The sequence below is a fragment of the Silurus meridionalis genome, chromosome 12 (genome assembly GCF_014805685.1).
Source record: "Silurus meridionalis isolate SWU-2019-XX chromosome 12, ASM1480568v1, whole genome shotgun sequence".
In the NCBI taxonomy this organism is placed as follows: Eukaryota; Metazoa; Chordata; class Actinopteri; order Siluriformes; family Siluridae; genus Silurus; species Silurus meridionalis.
In genome coordinates, this window is record NC_060895.1 from 15,324,903 (window position 1) to 15,345,399 (window position 20,497).

The following is a 20,497-nucleotide window of genomic DNA, read 5'->3' on the forward strand; positions in this document are numbered from 1 at the left end:
TATTAATCCTTTCCATGTCGATATGCTGTTAATAAATGGCTATGACATTCGGCGTGTGCACAATTTTATGAAGTTCACAGAAATGACAATTGAATATAAATTAGATGAATAACAATAACAATCAGCAAGAATGTAATAATTGTGATTGCCCTAATCCTAGGAGATTCAGTAATTGAATAGATGCAGTGTTAAATAAGATTTCCTGTCAATCATATTACACTTCTGTCCTAGACTTTCCACAGATCTTGCAGACATTTTAGGGTTGAAAAACAAAGCATGCCTGTTGTGTTGTGTTGTGTATAAAGAATCGAATTTCGCTTTCTGCTAATATCTTGTGAGAACGTGTTTAATACTCGAATAGCATTTGTGTTATCCAGGGAAAAGTCTCCTGAATGAATCCAACTGTTTAATAAATATAGAGTGGGCCTGTTGGCGTTGTCATTTTGTCCCCCAGGCCTTTTGGGAGCAACTCGGTGTTAGTGACATTTTCATCAGTGAGTCTACAATGCACTCGGCCAGATGGGAGCATCCCTGTCTGTCCAGCTGCTCTGTAACCTTGCCTGACTTCTCATATATCTCACAGAGAGAAAGCTGTGGGAGATACAAGACAAGGACACAGGATGCACTTTTACTTATTGGGAGAAAATTGAAAGAACAGATATAAAGAAAGGATATAAAATATTTAACCCCAGACTACTGGTGTCAGCTTTCCCAGTCTGGAAATCTCCCCCCTCTGACCTTTGGTTATCTATGTGCTTCTTTTTGTGGGAATTCATTGTATAGACAAATGCTAACCTTTTTTTTTTTTTTTTACTTCTCTAACACTTGAGGCGTACTGTCAAGAGCTTGACATGACATTTTAGATGGAGGAAAAATAAATATCTAATTTCTCTCTACTTACTTCTTACTGAAGGTCTGGTTTTCAAGTTCTTTAGATAGAATGAGGTGATAGACTAGTGGCAGACTTTCTCCGTTCTGAGAAAACGCTAAAAATGCTCCTATGTTCCTTCCTACCTCATTTAGAAGCAGTGTGTGTCACCTGAATGCTTCTCAGACAAGCCTGGTTTTAGTGACAAATGAGAATCATGTCTTGATGAGAAAGTGCCTCGTGCCCTCTGTCTGCCTCCCACATCCTCTCTATCACTCAACGCCATAGCATCGTTTGTTCTCTAAAGAACACAACAGCCCTGCCTAGTGATGAAAGGAAAACAAACCCTGAATAAAGAAGGATGAGGACAAGCAAACAAGCAAGCACCTGGTAGCACTGATTGTCCATGAATGGCCCCTAGCTTGTACTTCGTCTTTATGTTTGCGTGTGCATTTGAGCGGAAGTTACGCCGAAAGAGACCTTCATTAGCTTAAATGAAAATTTGTTTAAATTTGTGTTTTTTTTTTTTATGTCAGTTAATATAGTCAATAATTTCTTGTAAGCTTTTTTTTAAATCATCAAAATCATAATTTTATTTTTTACTCTATAACTAATGATCTATGAATAATTACAAAACAATGATCAAGTGACAGTCCAGGGTTTCAGATAAAGTGAATGATGTGCAATTATTCCTTATAATACAAAATATAGCCAAAGCAGGCACATTATTGCTTATTAACTTTTAAACTTTTGTTTTTCCTCTAAGACTTGAGTGTATCTTTGTAATTTCTTGAGACACTGGCTTATATAAATGTTTATAAAAAACGTCATTGTTAAAAAAATTACATCTACTGCACAATTTCCCACTGGTCATTTTTCAGTTGTAAAAGCTTTTATGGAGCTTTATTATTTTATTGTATTTTTTAAAAATTATTATAACTACCGTATTTTTCGGACTATAAGCCGCTACATTTTTCCCCACGCTTTGAACCCCGCGGCTTAAACAACGAAGCGGCTTATTTATGAATTTTTCCTGGGTTTTTCCAGGTTTCACAAACTTCAAGCCAAAAAACTGAGTGACATAACATTAGATCAATGAAATTTCCGAACGGAAACGAAAAAACACACCTCACCTGTGTTTTGAGCTGCACGGCATCGGGAGAAAAAACGTTTTTTTAAACGCACGACGATGCCAAACTCCTGAGAGAAATAGTTGTGAAAGGAAGGAGGAAGACAGTGAACAATGACTTTCTTGGTTGGCTACTGTTTAGATACAAGCCGTTGTAGCGCGTTGAGTCTGGGTGAAGGGAGAGCTCACTAACTCCAGTTACAACAGAAATCAAATAAGCACAGACAGTTTTCCAAAACTCGTGCTTTTTTATTTTTCTTGGCAACAACGTCACGGGTTAGTCAAAGAAACATAGAAAAGAGCATCAGAAAATAATGAGGACATATTCCTCGGTCTTGCACACATGCAGAAATACCGGAAGAAAGCGGCGGCAGGCTGTTCCCAAAATACCGCTCTGCTCCTAAAAGAGCCACAACATATTTCACCTGTTACACCGTGTAACAGACACTCTCTTTCATTAAAGCCTGTGTAAAGTTCATTAGTTTTAGTGTGTAGACGGCGGCTTATAGACAGGTGCGGCTTATTTATGTTTAAAATTCAGTGGGTGCGGTTTATATATGGGTGCGCTTAATAGTCCAGAAATTATGGTACACGTTTTTATAAGTTATAAAGGCATCATTAGAGTTTATAGAAATATTTACAATGAATCATCAATGGCTTACAAGGAATTCTAAATGTACTGATTTTACAGTTAGTGTTATAAATAATGCAAATTTCTCTCTTTTTTAATTGCTGCATGGACACATTTTTGTTCTATTGCTGCAGTGAGGGAAATGCAAACACAATCTAACTTGGCTTTATGTGCCTCAGAAACAGGTACACAGATAGAGGAAGAACCTGAAATGTTCAATCTAGATGTTGTTTGTAATCAGGGATCTGGCTGGTCACAGAAACTTACCTCTGGTTTAGAGTATCGGAGACGAGCCAGTACATTTCGTGAGGCCGCTCATGTCCCAGTCCTTTGATTGATTCCGTGATCTGAGCTGGATTGAGGATGCACGAGCGAGCAGGCACACTGAAGCGTGAGCACAGGCAGGGGGAATGTATCAGGATGAAGAAGAGACAAATCTGTGTAGTGGGGTTTTGTAAATAAAGTTTTGGAAGGTTTTACAGCAGGTTTGGTCCTGTGCAAGCCAAAGATTAATAAAATGTCATCTTATAAGCTGTGCCGTGGATGTGTGTTTGTGAGATAGATGGCTTACTAAACACCCTATAGGACCACTGGCGCATGACTTTATAATCATTTAATAAGTCCGCCTTGGACCTTTGTTAAGGAGCGTTGCAATCCTCAATCTTATATATGACGTTGAAATTAAAGATAGAACCAGTGTGAAGAAGAGAGTGTGTGTGTGTGTGTGTGTGTGTGTGTGTGTGTGTGTGTGTGTGTGTGTGTGTGTGTGATTATTTATAGTATATAGCAGATTATACCATGATCTCTCCGAATACTCAATTCTGATTGGCTGAAAGACGTGTGCTCAAAATGTTCCTTTGGTTAATCACCGTTCTAAATGAATGTGCTGCCTTATTAAGCAACTGTTACCATAGTAACACATTTATAGTCGCACTGAGACACCATAGCAGACTACACCATAGCGCTGTTTAATACTTGATTCTGATTGGTTGGCAAACGATCTAAGGTGTGCAATTATTTTTCAGCACAGCTGAAGCAGGTTTTGAACACATTACAGTTTAGTATCACTTTGCCAAGTTAACTGAAATAACAGAAAGTAACCACAGCATGCAAAACTAACAACAAACAAAACGGCAACGTTTTTTTCCCCCTTTAAATTCATTATAATTTTATAATTTTTTTGGTTATTATTACGGACAATCAAAAATCTAAGAAATTAATTAAATAAATATTGATACTTATTCACTTGTTTTCAGACTCATTATAGCAATGCTCTCTTGTGTACTCTTTTTCCTATTCTCTCTCTCTCTCTCTCTCTCTCTCTCTCTCTCTCTCTGGCTCAATCTTTTCAGTAACTGCATATCAATGGCTTAAGACTCCATTACAAGTTCATTAAAGACGTTTTGGAATTAGGGGCTTGTAATGTAAGAAATTAGTTCTGCACACAAGAGCATTTTAAGCACTCTGGCTCAAGATCCTGAGTCAATTTGGCCCAAAGTCTTTAAAACTAAAAGTCCATTGATTGAATATCCAAGGTGTTATTATTCTTTATATACATACAATAACTGTGCGCTTTTTGGGGAGTTTTTAGAAAAGCTGGTCAAAAACGGTCCATAGGGCATCTGGCTGAGAGAAGTGGTGTGCATCTGGACTATTTCAGGGAGTATAGTGATTGCATTTATTTTTTTATTAAATCTTATGATTGAATAACTGGGCATAAACCATTATACTGGTATATTCAGAGTGAGAACTGCCATAGTGTTACACCCTTTTAAAGGTTTAAGGTAATCCCTCAAAAGCATCTTTCTTTATTCTCTCTGTCTCACACTCGATATTGCCAAATAAATGTACGCTTCCTTGCTGCAAAGCCTCGTTTATGAAGCATTAAATGAAAGTCAATAACTATGCACATTCATTAAAAGTGTATCGAGTTGTGTGTGCAATCTTATACGTTACACTCTTTTTTTTGCGAGACAGGTTTATTAACCTTTTTGTTTTCCTATTATTTTCATTCCAGTCAGATTTAATGGGTTGTCTTCTTAATGATTTTACTATCATAGTGTGTTGGGGTGCCATTTTATTTTTTCCCCTCTGCATGCCAAGCAATAACTCCTACACTAAAATAAAAAAAATAAAAAAAAACAGTAGAAGTCATATTAGTCAGTGCCGGAGGTAGTTCCAGACCTAAATAATGCTGTGTGTCTCAGAGAAACAGAGACAAAATAATATCTCATGCCCAGAATGAAAGTCTGAGCTGTAAGGCAGAACAGTGAGCTTCATATCCAGGCTTATAATCATCAAAGCTTCAAAGAGACAAGCATTAATAAGTGTTAAAAATGATGGTAGAGGAATCCCTAACCGTGCTTAGTGATGTATTCCTTCCATTCTCTGCCACATGGTACTGACTAACACATGGCTGTGTTTTCAATACTAATCTGCATTTAGATCTACGGGAAATACAGCACCGCATAGGGCTGGAAATTGGGGTCGAAAAGCCACAGTGAATGTACGTCTCAATCATTAATGCAGTATGTGAGGAAAAAACTGCCAAAGATGATGGGAAATATCAGTAGGGGTGTAATGGAAAACACAAGATTCGGTTCGGGAGAAATGTAAACATAAAACTTCTTGTCATTTTTTAATAATGCAGTTTATTATTAATATTTGTGATCATCAACATTTGAACAGTTTACATTTTTAAAACAGTTTGAAATAAAATGCCTGTTAAATAATATATCAAATAATATTTTATAAAAATAGAAGTAATCAAATTAATGCAATACTATAATACAATATAATACAATCTTTTTTATATTGATTAAATTGAGTAATTAATTATTTTGGCACAAATTAAATCAATTAAATTGAATTAAATTAATGGAAATTTTTTTTATTAAATAGTTACATTTGTTTGACCTCTTTTGGATAGTACGTGTGTGTGTGTGCGTGTGTGTGTGTGTGTGTGTGTGCGTGTGTGTGTGTGTTCAGATATGCAGAATTATCAGGATTTTCTCCTTTGAAGAGAAATTCTTGAAGCTTGACATAAAACACTAAAGAATCCATTGCGCTATTGTTAGCCGCTAACCAGGAAGTGTCTATGGATTCTCTTTTCATTATACTGCAAGTTGTATCCTGCATATAACCATGTTTGTGACAAAGAAAAAACCTTGTATTTTATATTCATAGTGCTAGCGCTGTTGCATTTTAATGCAGGAGCAAAAACAAATGTTATTTTCAGTATGGAGCGAGTATCCACAGTGACACTGTGCTAACTCTAGTTTTTTTTTTTTATACCCCTGGCATTGTTGTGTATCGTTATGCCCCTAATATAGTGTGTGACCAGTAAGAGAAGATATACTTTTATTCGGCCCACAGTGGGAAACTTCTAAGGGCATTTCTAAAACTCTATGGGCATTTCTAAAACTCTAAGGGCATTTAGTATAATTCCACAAAGAAGGAAATTATAGATTAGTGTGTAAACCCCTAATTACAAATAACAAAGAAGCACAACTGAGCGTTCATTGGTTTAAAAAAAAAAAAAACATGCACTGTTCTAGCAAGATGTGGAAGAAATTGACTGTCAGACGAGTGATCCTTTAGCAGGTTTTTAACAAGTAGGTGGGAAAACTAAATTGGCATAAGCTTGACCACAAGAAGGAAGGGATCTGGTGGCTGTTGTATGCTGTAGACGTTTTCTGCTGTGGTTTGTTAGAGAAAGAGCACTGCACATGAATCCCATCATTTTATTCAGTGATAAAGCATTTAGTGGACATGGACTCTTCCAGAATGACCTCGCCCCTATCCATAAGGGTTTTATGAATGCTTTGATAAGTGTGACGGTGATATGATTTACCTATGGGTGATTTAGGAACAATGTTCTAGTTTGCCATTACCATCAAAACAGCATCTGGGTGAGTCTGTTTTCAGAATAGAAGTTTTTTTAGTTCAGCTCTAAACATTACCAGTACATTTATCTATTCCTTTCTCTCCACCCCAAGTAAACATGTTTCCTAATGCTTCAGCAGCAAGGATTAATCTAAGGTAACAGGCTGCAGCATGGATTTGAAACTACCCCATTGTTAAGCTGCTAACACACGATACTCATCATACAGGTAGAACATGTCTTCACACTCTTACCCTCAGGAGCTGTCCTTCTGTTCCATCTAATTATGTACCATTATAATGACTTATGGCAACATGTGACATTTATGACTAGTTCCATCTGAAACATTCTGTTCCCTGTGATAAAATCTCATGTACAGTTACAGGTGCTGCAAAATTCTCAAATCCAATTGGTCAGAAGGTTCTCTCTCTCTCTCTCTCTCTCTCTCTCTCTCTCTCTCTCTCTCGATAGATAGATAGATAGATAGATAGATAGATAGATAGATAGATAGATAGATAGATAGATAGATAGATGGATGGATGGATGCGTAACACAAATTTATTTGAACGGCACTAATTCTATTAACGCGCGATTAATGCAGCGTGCATTTCTGTTTGACCATTTTGATGAAAAATATAAAGAAAAAAGAGGCGAAATTAAAACCTTTAAAGCAACACACATTTCTAACAAAAATTATCTCCACCAAAAATAATGTTTAATCACTAAGCATTTGTTTTACTGATTCGGCAAGTCTCAAATCATGATGCACACATCCGGCAATTTAAACCGTCCGTGTGGAAACATTGAAGTATTCATTTAAGGTACATTTAGAACAGAGAAAAATGTGCGATTACGTTTACTATATTATTGATTTCATGGCAAAATAGTCACACAGATTTGAATAGTATGCAGGACATTTCATATCATTTAAGAGCTTTTTGTAAGCAGATGATTATTTATGGAAGGCATGACTGCAGGCAGCTCTTTGTAACAGTTAGTATGTTTGAAAAGTCTTCAGGGCAGAGTTTCAACAGGAAAAGACAGAAGATTATTTGGTGAGGACAAAATGTTCTTAAATGCAAATTCCTGTTCTGTTTTCTTGATTTTTAAGGGTTTTTTTTGCTTGTCAGTGTTCAGTTTTGAGTATTTCTTTTTTTTAACACTTTCACTTTGTGAACAAGTTTAGAAGTTCTCACTATCTACATACAGATCTTTATCTCTCTTATCAAGAAAGAATTGTGTGATTTAGCATTATCCAATACCTGTGTAAAGCCATTTCATAGTTAGTCATTAGACAGGAAGCGATGTGGGATTTTGATGGTAAATATTAGAGGACACTGAGTTGGCTGATTGATAAAGACAGTAATTGTGCTGTAATTTATCTGTTGTAGCAGATTTGTGTTTCTCTGATAAAGCTGAATTAGAGAATCATTTTTTATTGCTTGTAAATGTCCCAGCCAGAGTTGCTTTTGTTTGTCATTTTTAATTGGATGTTTTTTTTTCCTTCTCTCTGTGAGTCGTAAACGGTTTGGTTTGGTAATTGAGTTTAAACCAGTTTGGCAGACTGCAACTGTGGAATACAAACATGCTGTATAGAACAGGAAACACAGAATTTGTATCCATATTTGATCACACACACACACACACACACACACACACACACACACACACACACACACACACACACACACACACACACACACACACACAGTATATGTATGTGTGTGTGTATATATATATATATATATATATATATATATATATATATATAAATCTAGTCTCCTATTACACTATTAAAATTATATTAAAATAAATAAAATACACTTAATTGTTATGCTCTTATATATGAAATCCATCAAAAATAACTCAAAATCTAATTGCTCCATCCTTGCCAAATATGAATGTGTTTAGATATCAGTATAGGATAAAGGCATTCACTGGCCACTTGAATAAAACCATATTTTTCCCAAACAGCCAATCATGTAATGTAGGCAGGAAGTCTACAGTAAGTCATATTTACAATCTTCAGCAGGAAAGCATCTTAGAACACAAGACACAATAAACCCTGAGGTGAATGCGCTCTAACAGCTGAGGATCACATCGGATACCAGAACAGGATTCTGGGGCTGCATTGAGCACAGACTCGCAGAAACTCGACAGCTGAAGATTAGAAAAAGACTAGGGGATGTTCAACTGTTCAGTTGTGAGTGATGTTTAGTCCGGAGAGGATATTTACTACTAGATGTTTAACCTGACTTTGCTGTTTCTAGTTCTGCACTGCACAAGTCCATTTATCAGAGTTGTCAAAACACTCGACTACTGCTTCCACTTTCTGTAGTAGGTAACATACGTGCACCATAGGGTGTAACGGTGCACGTGTACCGAATGCAGTCCTTTTTATGCGAGGAACATATGTAAAATCTCAGGAACATATTGTTTGACCGCAAGTTTGTTTAGTCTCCGCCTCGAATTTTTTGTGATTTATTTAATAATTATTATTAAACTTGAAAACATACACAACAATACCAAAGGGTATAAAAAAGAAACTTGAGTGAACACAGAATGCAGTGTCACTGTGGCTACTCACTTCGTACTGAAAATACGATTTCTAGTGCGTTGTTTTGAGCAACGTTAGCGAAGTGGATTCATTTTCCTGTTAAAAGGAGAAAATCGTGACAATTCCGCATATCGTGTGAATGAAGGAAGGAAGGAAGGATAGTAGAAATAAAGACATTTGTTAAAGTATGCTGAAATAAGTAACATCTTTAGAAAATTAAATATTAAATGTAAAACACACACATATGCACATCTGTATTACCTTAATGAGTTTAGCAAATGTAAACTATTGAATAAATGTTTTCCATTAATTAAATTTTTAATTACTTAAACTCTGCCAATTTAATAGATTATGCAATTTAAAAAATATATATAATAAAGTGCATTGCATTTATTTGATTTATTCTATTTAATTGATTTATTTATGTACTTTTAAATAAAACAATAATTATATTTTATTTAACCAAGTAGGTTAAAAATGTAATAAAAAATGTTTGTAGTAAAAAGACAAGCAGATTTATGTTTTGCATTTCTTCCCCTTAACCGTTAACGAAATTGAAACGAACCGTGACTTAAAAAGTGAGTTACGTACCGAACCGTGAATTCTGTGTACTGTTACACGCCTAGTGCACGACTTTCTAACTTATGTTATTGCCATTCCCCGCAATGAATTTTTAGCACTGAGGATTTCTCTAAATCAGCCAGTTAAGAGATGCTTTTATCATTTTTGAATGCAGCTCCATTCTGTAACCCTTTTCCCTGTGGAACTGCCCCTTGAGAGTCAGCAGAACATGATGTCTATTCAAACTTCAGCATGATTTAGTTGTTCATCATGCTGTGCTGTGGATTGTAAATCAAATTGCCGATGTCATGTCAGGAGAAGTGGTGAGAATAAGACAGCTGAGTAATGGAAAGAGGCTGCAGAAGAGAACGGTTCTCCCATGAGAACCTTACAGCTCAGCTATTGTTCTACTACAGGGAAGTTCATGCTTGTTTGTACTTGTCATTTTTTATTCTCTTTGCAATTTTTCCTCCTTTTTCTTATTTTCATGTGAAATTTGCAAAGTGGAATTTTTTTTTTTTAAAGACCATTACTGCCATCTAGTGGCACATTTGTATTGTTCGGGGTTTGACTTAAAGGTGCTTGAATTTTGTTGGTGCTCACATTGGCATGAACATTGTGAAAAGCAAAGTAGAATTTCAATAAATGTACTGAAGTTTAGAACACTGAGAGTCTTTGCAGTGTAAACAGTAATGCAAGTAGTAACATGGTATATATTTTTCATTTTTATATTGCCACTGATTTGTTTGTAATAATGCCAAACCACTTATTCTCCAGCTGTGACAATTTTGTATACATTTTGTTTTAATAAGCGAATCACTTGCATTGTACAGCACTATAACTGCAATATGCAGTCCTGTTCCAGTGAATAAAGAGGACGGAGAGTCCTTTGCATATTGAACATTTAACGCTAATTGAAGTTGACTGTGAATAATCGGTGCTGTGCCTGTGCCAAAACACCACTAATTTGCCTAATCTTATTGACTTTTTGTGACTTTTGTTCAGCTCTGTTACTCGCCGTAATTATTTCACGTCTATTCTTTTTTTCCAGTCACAGTCTGGAGGTGCGAGCACAGGTGGCCCAGGTCTTTCTCTCCAAATTCCAGCTGAACAGTGAAGAAATGGCCACTTTACGCTACGCTCGTGACGACCCCATCACTGAGGTACCTTTCAAATACATTACACGTATGTGGACACCAGAACATTCATCCCTGTGTGAAGTTGTTGGATATCCTGTTCCTGTTTTAGTCAAGCATGTCTGTGGGTTTTTCCTTTAACTACAAGAGCTTTAGAGAGTTCAGGTACTGGTTTTGATTGAGAAGGTGCAGGTTTGGTGTCAGTGATGGGCAATATTAATGCTAAAGCATACAGAGCCATTCTAAACAATTGTGTGCTTCCAATTTTCTGGAACAGTTTGAGGAAGAGCAATAAATATGGGTGTGATTTCCAGGTGTCTACTGTATGAAGTACACAATATTTATTCATTTAAGAAATGTTTGTAAAATGTGAGGGAATGTATCTGGTGGCTATTTCTCACTTTTACACAGTTGTTTAATCACTGGCTGGGATGTACAGTAACTTCTCCGTGTGTTTGTTGTTAGGTAATGCCTTTACACCATGGTGCTATGGTATTCTAAATTCTGATTGGTCAAAAGGACAGTACTTGCAGCTGCCATTTAAATGACAGGTTTGTTGGAATAGGATATTGGTTGTACAGTAACAGCAGATTTACAGGAACGTGTACATCACTTACACAAGAGAAAAAAGAATCTTCAATATTGTGATTTTATTTTCTGTAAAGGGACGCATTTGTTTAATACCTTTTTGAAGAAATGTTTTGTGGACGTCAGTAAGATTTCAGGAAAGTGTTCACAACTGAGTACTTTGGTCTGTTCAGATTCTGTGTAACGAAACTAGTCCTTCATTTCAAGTGAAATAAGGGTCTGGTGAGGAAACATTGGAAACACTGCCAACAAACTATAGACTATAAACTTTTATAAGGCATACGTTATCCTTATATAAAGTAATCGGTGGCGTCGTGGAAATTGTCTGCTATCTGTTCTTCTTCTGGTGTTTACAGGCCAGAGGTGATACCATAAAAATGACAACCAAATGGATCTATAATTGCTATATGGTTTCCACACAGGGTTAAACACAGGTCAAGGGAGACAATCTCCTGATCAGTAAACACATCACATCCATTCCTGTAATTAACTACATTAATCATTACATCAGCAAAAACTCTTATTTTAAACATAGGCATAATATAATATTCCCAATTTTTCTCTCACAATTCTAAATTCAGTGAGATATTAGAGGAACTATTTATGATGTGCTGTTATGAAATAATAAACTGCAGGGTGGGAAGACCATCGCACCATCCCATCACTGATTACAGTATCTTCCTGTAACCTTTTATTTTTCATATACAGCTGTAACCAAACTAGAGCACGGACACTAGCTTATTAAAAATATTATTTAGGAATTAATAGTAGGATTGAAATAACTGCTGACTTTGAATTTATTTCATTATACACTGTGTGGACAATTATTAGGCAAGCTGTATTTTTGAGGATTATTTTGTTATTGTACAACTACAGCGCTCTTTGTCAATCCAAAATGTTAACAAACCCGCAAACCAGCAAAGTTTTGTCTTTCTTAAGAGAATATCTACATGTACACCATTATCAACTATTAGTGTGCAGAATTATTATGCAACTAAATGAAAAACAAAGATTTTTCCATCTCACTTGTTTATTTTCACCTGTTAAAGTGAGAATAATAAACAAACTCAAAATTTACAAATAAACATTTCTGAAATTTCAAAAAGAAAACCTCAGTGACCAATATAGCCAACCTTCTTTTCGATAACAGTCACAAGCCTTCCATTTACAGAGTCAGTCAGTTTCTTGATCTGGGCAGAATCAACTTTTTGTGAAGCTGCAATCACAGCCTCCAAGACACTGTTCAGAGAGGTCTACTGTTTACCTTTACTGTACATTTCCTGCTTAAGAAGGGCCCAGAAGTTCTCAATAGGGTTTAAGTCAGGTGAAGAAGGGGGCCATGTCATTAGTTTTTCATCTTTAAGCCCTTTACTGGCCAGCCACGCAGTGGTGTACTTTGATGCATGTGAAGTCTTCTTGAAAGATGCAGACTTTTTCCTGTACCGCTGTTTGAAGAAAGTGTCTTCTAAAAATTGGCAGTAGGTCTGAGAGTTGATTTTGAGTCTATTTTCAACCCAAAAAGGTCCAATTAGCTCATCTTTAATAATACCTGCACATACCAGTACCTTGCTGCCGTCTGAGTCGAAGTGGAGCTCTGTGTCCGTTACTGATCCAACCACGGGCCCATCCATCTGGTCCGTCAAGAGTCACTCTCATCTCATCAGTCCACAAAACCTTTTAAAAAATCTGTCTTCAGATATTTCTTGGCCCATTCTTGACGTTTCAACTTATATGTCTTGTTCAGAGGTGGTCGGGTTTCAGCCTTTCTTACCTAGGCCATGTCTCTGAGAACTGAACACCTCGTACTTCTTGACATTCCAGGTAGGTTGCAGTTGTGGAATTTGGCTTCTCAAATCTTTGGCGGTTAATTTGCGTCTTTTCTTTTTAACACGTTTCTTGCGACCCTGTTGACTATTTGCTACAAAACGTTTGATGGTTCTGTCATCATGCCCCCAATATCTTAGATATTTCAAGAGTGCTGCATCCCTGTGAAAGACTTTTTACAATTTTTGACTTTTTAGAGTCTTTGACTCTTTAAAGGCCCATTTTTCCTGAGGAGAAGAATCTCCTTGGGCCACACCCTCCCTCGTTACACAAATACACATCGCCTGATATGCATTAAGTCCAATAAGCATTCAAGTTTGGACTTTATGGATAAAATTATGATATGGTCGAAATAATCACTTGCCTAATAATTGTGCACACAGTGTATTAAGTGCTAAAGCACGAGTCAGAGTCTGTAATACAGTGTACATTTTTTTTGGGGGATGCAGGATTTCTTTAAAGCCCTGAATCGTGCAAAGAATATCCATGAAGATGTGAAGGTTCTGCTGAGGACCAACCAGCAAACAGCAGGGTGAGAGAACGAGAGAGAAAAATCACTTTGACTTCGACATGCAAACTTTCTTTTATTGTCCTGGTTTATTTATTTATTTATTTATTTTTATAACCTCAGACTTGAGATTATGGAACAAATGGCAGTGTTGCAGGAGACATCGTATGAGCAGCTGTACCGCTGGACTCAAAGTGAGTGTTTGTTCACGCACATGCACATTAAAACACGATTGTAGAAAGGTGACACATTTTTGCGATCGTGACAGCTGCTGTGAGGGAGTGAAAAAAAAATAAAAATGAGTCACAGACCAATACTGACTAATTACTTACTGTTCTTAATAAAATGAAAAGCCATTAATAAAGGTAGTGTTTTCTTCCTTATAAATCAAATACACCATTTTTTTTTTTTTTATGTCATATCGATTGTTTATTTCTCTCACTCAAGCTTGTGTCTCTTTCTTTTTTTTCTCGCCTGGTCTTTCACTCCTTTTCATGCTTTATCATAGATGAATGTCGGGGGTTGACTCAGGAGACGTGTGATGTTCCTCCTGTGCTCAGTCAAGCAATGGAGGCTTTACAGGACCGGCCTGTTCTTTATAAGTGAGTACAAACACAGATATATACACTCATACTCACGCCTGTGGTTCAGTCAGTGTTCCAAATCTTTCCAATGGTGTTCATTAGAGATTTAGTCAAAGCTCTATATCAGGTCATTTAAGATCTTCCACTCCATCCCATGTAAACGGTATGTTCATGGAGTTTGTGCACAGGGGTATTGTCATGCTGGAACAGATTTTGGTTTCAAAGTGAAGAGAAGTTTTAGTTGTATTCAACAGACGAGCCCCTGTAGGTCAAATAACTGAAGGCGTTAATGCTGTTAATGCTCGATGGGTTATGGCTGTTCTGGTAGCGAAAGGAGGAGACACTTTATTAGTCAGGTGTTTACCATGTTTTGCCTGATCGGTGGCTATAAAATGATGCCTGGTCAGTGTAAATAGTGTGAGAAATGTGTGTGAGTTGGCAAATGGACACATTTTCTATACCAGTTTTGTTTCAATTCCTGTGATCAAACATATTTTATGTGTCAATTATTCAAAACAAATTTTAATGAATACCTATGAATATGCCTCACCTACAAATTGCTGTTCTTCACAATAACCACATGGTGGCAGATTCACACTAACGCTTACTACAGCTGATGAAATATTTTCAATAGCATTGGAATGGAAGTAAGAACAGTGCTGTAAAGGAGAATATTTATCATAAAGAGCATGCGAATGAATTAAAGACCACACCGGTAGCTTTAAAATGCAATATTCAGTCAAAAGTGAATTTTTCAAGAATTGTGCTGTACAAAGTAGAAGCACTGAAACGCCACTCTTGTGTAGAATCTACTGCTGCTGAAAGACACATAGACCTGCTGAGCTCAGAACTGTGCAGCCTAAATGTCACAACTAATAGCTTACAAATGTCCTACTGAGAAGCAGCCACTTAACAATGGAGGGAAATGCTTGCAAAAAAGTTGTCAACTAGTATGTTAGATCATTGATCAATATACTGAGTGATAGCTGAATAAATATATTGATTGTAGGCGATAACAATAACCTTAGTATTACGGTGTACCTTTAATGCAGCATGGTATTTACAAAGCCATACCTTTAAGTATACCTTACTAATACCTTAATATTTTTAAAAAGTAACAAGGATCATATTAAATGCAGGTTTTTTAATTTATTTAGTCCTCCCCTCAATAAGCGATTTCACACAACAAGTGTGAAGTCCTCAAAATACAATAAAAACGTTATATTTCTGACTAAAACAGTCGAAAAGCTTAAAGACACTCGGTTCTTAATAATGCGTAGTGTTGCCTGGACAATCAACAACTGGTTTTATGTTTTGTGATAGTTTATGAGTGTCTTGCTTGTTTTGAACACACTTGACCATTGACCAATACATTTTCGAGGAATTGCTCATTATTTGGTATTCCAGCATCCATATGATTTTTAAGGTGCATCTTTTCACACTTAAGACATCTAAGGGGACTCGTACACAAGCGTTTTTGTTGACATTCACTAACGTTTATTGATTCTTAAGAGGGCCACATGATCCAAGGAAGGGAAAGGGACTAGCTAACTAGCGGAATCGTTTGAGATTTTTGGTGTAAATTTTGTTATATTCTTGTATTACTATCTATAAAACCTTTTAAAGTAAAATCTTTAAAACAAATGTTGGATGTGTGAATGTCGTTTCAATTTTGTCGATGTGAATGTGCAGTGTTATTGCGGTGTTTTGGCATGAGGAGCTTTTTTTCTTTTTTCTCAGAAATGATCCTGTTTAGTGCAATTAAACATTTCTAAGGATGATGTTCTGTATCTGACTGTTTCCATAGACAGTATAAACTTTGTGCCAAATGTTTTTATCTTATCACTGTTTGCCTCCTACAGAGTATACAAATATCCCTCTGTCGTTCTTTTGGTTAAACATGCCAGGAATAACTTGCAGTTAAAGAATAAACTATGGGAGCATTAGTGGAATGTTGAGCTTGACAATCCGGCACTATAATGCAATATTGTGATCAATTGGCTATGTTTAAAAAAAAAATAATAATAATCTTAATTAAAAGCTATTTGATGCTTAAAATGTTTGATCTTTAAAATGACAATTACACTATATTGTTCAACATATTAATTCAATTAATAATGCATATAAATTGTGATGCATAGTTTTCTGCTGCATATATTCTTTTACACACGTCCAGTTTAAGGAAATATCAAGTGAAATACAAATAGTTATGAACGCACCAATCAGCTATAACCTTAAAACCTGTGTCCAATTGAATAATATTTAAGAGAGTAAAAAATAATATTGATTATCTTGTAATAATGGCAGCTGTCAAATGGAATATTAGACAGCAACTAACCAGTCAGTCTTGGAAGGTTGGAAGCAGGAAAAATAGAGAAGTATAAGAATCTAAATGACTTTTACAAAGGCTACATCCTGATGGTTAGATAAGTGGGTCAGAGCAACTCCAAAAATGGTGAGTCTGTGACATGATGGTCAGAACTGTTTCAGCAGCACAAACAGGGACCTACAAAGTATTAGGCAGGTGGTGTTATTTTTATGGCTGATCAGTTTATTTGTATGGAAAGCAAAGGTAAAGCATATACTAGTACTACTAGTTCTAAGCCGATTGTTACACCTTAAGTAAACATTCATTTCATTGTCATCTGCTTGTTCTCTCTTCATGTGAGTGTTTCTTTTTCTCTTCTTTTTTTATTTTTTTCCTATACCACATTCTGTGCCCACGGTCCCTGACTGAGGCATGGGCTGTTGAAGTCCAAGGCCAGAGCGGAGAGACAGTGAAAAAGTGTATTCCTGTAAAGAGTGCCAAGTTCCTCCACCCCTCTCCTCCTCCGTCTTCTTTGTGGCTGTTGAAGAGCTAATGTTTAGTCTACTCCACTCTGTTCTCAGCCCGTAGATCAGAACAGTGCTACTCTTCCGCCCCAAACCGGGAGCCTCCATTGTTTTCGTTTGTGTGTGTGACCAAGTCTCTCTAACCTCACATATTTTTTCTCTCACTCATTTTAGAGGTCAGGGCTGAAATTTTGACAAGAGGGCTTTGTTTTCTATGTTCCATTCTTCTCTCACCCTCCCTCTCTCTCTCTCTCTCTCTCTCTCTCTCTCTCTCTCTCTCTTATTCAGATACGCACTGGATGAATTTGGCACAGCAAGGCGCAGCGCAGTGGTCCGTGGCTTCATTGATGCACTAACACGAGGAGGACCAGGGGGCACACCCAGACCAATAGAGATGCATTCACATGATCCTATGAGGTAAAACACATTGATACAATATACACAATCACTTTATAGCCATCTATTCAAAAGCACACTGAAAACCCAATACCTCTTTTATCCCCTTTAATTCAAAACATGAACCGCTCGTTTCACAGCTAATTGAGGGTCATCTTCAGGGCCATGCTGTCATTTAGCACTAAAAGCCACTTCATATCTCATTACATTACACACACAGGACACATCCTCATACCAACCTTTTTTTTTTTTTTTTTGGGCTGTTTCTAAAGTGAAAAATTCAATTCAGGCCCCTAAAGACATTAAAAGCAAGCTGATTGCCTTCCAGGGAATCCTCAGGTTTTCTTCAAGGAATCGGTTAGCTTAGATGGGGTTCAGAGAAAGGGCAAATGGGCAAATCTATGGATTTCTGGATATGGTGGAAAGTGTGATATCCTGTTGCTGTTTTAACGTCTTCCTTTTGAAAACGCCTCTCAGAACCTGGGGAACATCAGGTTCTCAGTATAATGCTGACAAACCACGAGATGTGCCCGTTCTCGGAACTGCCGCGCTGTTTTATTTATTTATTTATTTATTTAAACAGACAAGTGTAATGACAAGATGTTTAGTATGCATGGAGTGTAGTAATACATCAGTGTGTTGGAGATGCTCATTACTGATGCAGATATACATGCCTTACTTAACATCACTATTTGTTCAGGATGTGTTTGGTTAAAAATATATACACATGGGTGACACATTAAATGAAGAATTGGGGCTTTAGGGTTGTATTTTGGTGGCAGGATTTGGTCAATGCACATCCATATAAAGTTCATCTGATTAACCATCTCTTGCTTATGATGGAAAATTTTTTTATCCTGATGGGAGTGCTCTCTTAGAGGGTGCCTGAATGGATTTAGGAGAATGAAAATTACGTAAACATTATGCACTGGCCAATCACCAGATTTTAACCCTGATACTTGCGTACGATTTCCGAGTGACATGTAAAACAGCGGGATTGTGAGGGAATATATTTCTTTCCAGTACAGTTCCTAGAATCTTGTAAAATCTGTCTTAGTGTTTTTTTCGAGCCTACAATCTAATAGTCACCTACACTCTATATAACATACAAAAAACGGACAAACAGACAAATTGAAAGAAATAAAAAAAAATCTTTATTAAAAAGTAGTTTTCATTTATTTTAATTAGATTGTAGGCTCAAGAAAGACTACTTTTTTTCTAAGACAGATTTTACAAGATTCTAGGAATGCAGATTTTTTTCTAGAGAAATAAGTGTTTTGAGAAAAGAACAGTGCTCTTTGAGAGCTTTGTACTCTTGACTTTCGGTTTGTTCACTGTTTTAACAGCACCATGCCAAATATACACAAAACCTGAGCAGCTCAGTGTGAGGTCTTGGCACTGACGCCAAACCGTGTAATGTTTAGGCTGCATGTGTGTGTTATTTTTTGCTGTGTTAGGTATGTAGGGGACATGCTGGCATGGCTGCACCAGACCACAGCCTCTGAGAAGGAGCATCTGGAAGCTCTGCTCAAACAAACTTCAGGGAGAGGTACATTATCTATAAGACCTATACAATACAGTAACGCATTCAAACGTGTGATGGAAACAATTTGGACATTTGAAAATCGGGTCATAAAATGAAATAAGAGCAGTTAGATTTTACATAGAAATATTCTTCCTATACATTTTGAAAAAACTGCACTTGTATTATCAGTTCACCACCGTTTTATGAGCATTTGTGTTTTTAATAAATTATATTTGTTTAGACTTTGTTTAAAAAAAAAAAAAAAACTCATAATTGTTGAGGTCATTAACACATACCAGGCATAACATTATACCCACCTGCTTAATATTGTGTTGTTCCACCTCTTTCTGCCAAAACCAGTTCTGACCCATTGATCATTCTTAACGGACCACATGGGCCAGCCTTCGCTCCCCATGTAAATCAATGAGCCTTGTCACCAGTTCAGTACCGTTCCTTCCTTGGACCACTTTTTATAGATATTGACCACTGCAGACTGGGAAACACCCCACAAGAGCTGTAGTTTTAAAGATTCTCTGACCCAATCGTCTAGCCATCACAATTTGGCCCTTATCAAACTCGCTTATATTTGTACACTTGCCCATTTTTCCTGTTTTGAACACATCAACTTTGAGGACAAAATGTTAACTTGCAGCCTTGTGTATCCCACCCACTAACAGTTAATCAGTTTTTACTCACTGGTCATAATGCTGTTTTGTGTTTTGCGTATTGTCTTTGCACTGTCTTGTGTTGTCTTTGCACTGTTTGCACCAGGTTGCACACATGCACTTTATGTGGCAAGGTCACTTACTAGTCCTTGGCCCTGTGATTGTTGTTGTATGTAGCATCAGGGTTCAGGAGGAACCCTGTTTCATTTCACTGTGTACTGCGTCAGCTATATATGGTTGAAATGACAATAACAGCTACTTGACTTGATAATGTTATAATGTCAATGTTATGCCTGGTATGTGTATATTAAAATGAGATTCAAATTACATGAAATGGTACATTAGGTTTGGTTGAATTTTACACTATTTTCACATTTTTGATGTAGTCCCTGCATGTACTCTTGTTTTTGGCTGTACAGGTGTTGAGGACAGCATGCAGGAGATTGTCGGACACATAACTGAAGGAGTGTGTAGGCCACTTAAGGTGAGTGTGTAGAGTACATTGGCTACACTCGGCCACTTTGCATTGTAATGTATGAGTCTTCTTTCAGGCAGGTTGATTCAAATTGGCTTTCAACTTTCCTTAATGATGAAACGTACGTAGGGCACTTCAAAGTAGGACACACTCACAGCAGCTATTTGCTAAGTGAAAAGCATTTACTTTGAATGGCTCTTCAAAACTACGTTTCAACTAGGATATTGCTCTTTGTGCTGATTTTGTACTAAAAGGATGAAAGCAGTCACTCTGGCTGGAGGGTATACTAATAAATATATAATAGATCAAGTCCAAGTAAAAAACTGAACAATTAG

The 20,497-nt window shown here is 36.7% G+C and overlaps 1 protein-coding gene across 1 annotated transcript in view; it reads left to right on the forward strand.

The window, feature by feature from the left end:
• cog6 (component of oligomeric golgi complex 6) overlaps nt 1-20,497 on the forward strand; it is a 78,879-nt gene that overhangs the window by 7,955 nt on the left and 50,427 nt on the right. Inside the window, 7 exon segments of the mRNA XM_046863178.1 lie at nt 10,681-10,792; nt 13,627-13,709; nt 13,809-13,879; nt 14,194-14,287; nt 17,390-17,518; nt 18,955-19,046; nt 20,107-20,171. Coding sequence (XP_046719134.1) covers nt 10,681-10,792; nt 13,627-13,709; nt 13,809-13,879; nt 14,194-14,287; nt 17,390-17,518; nt 18,955-19,046; nt 20,107-20,171 — 646 coding nt within the window.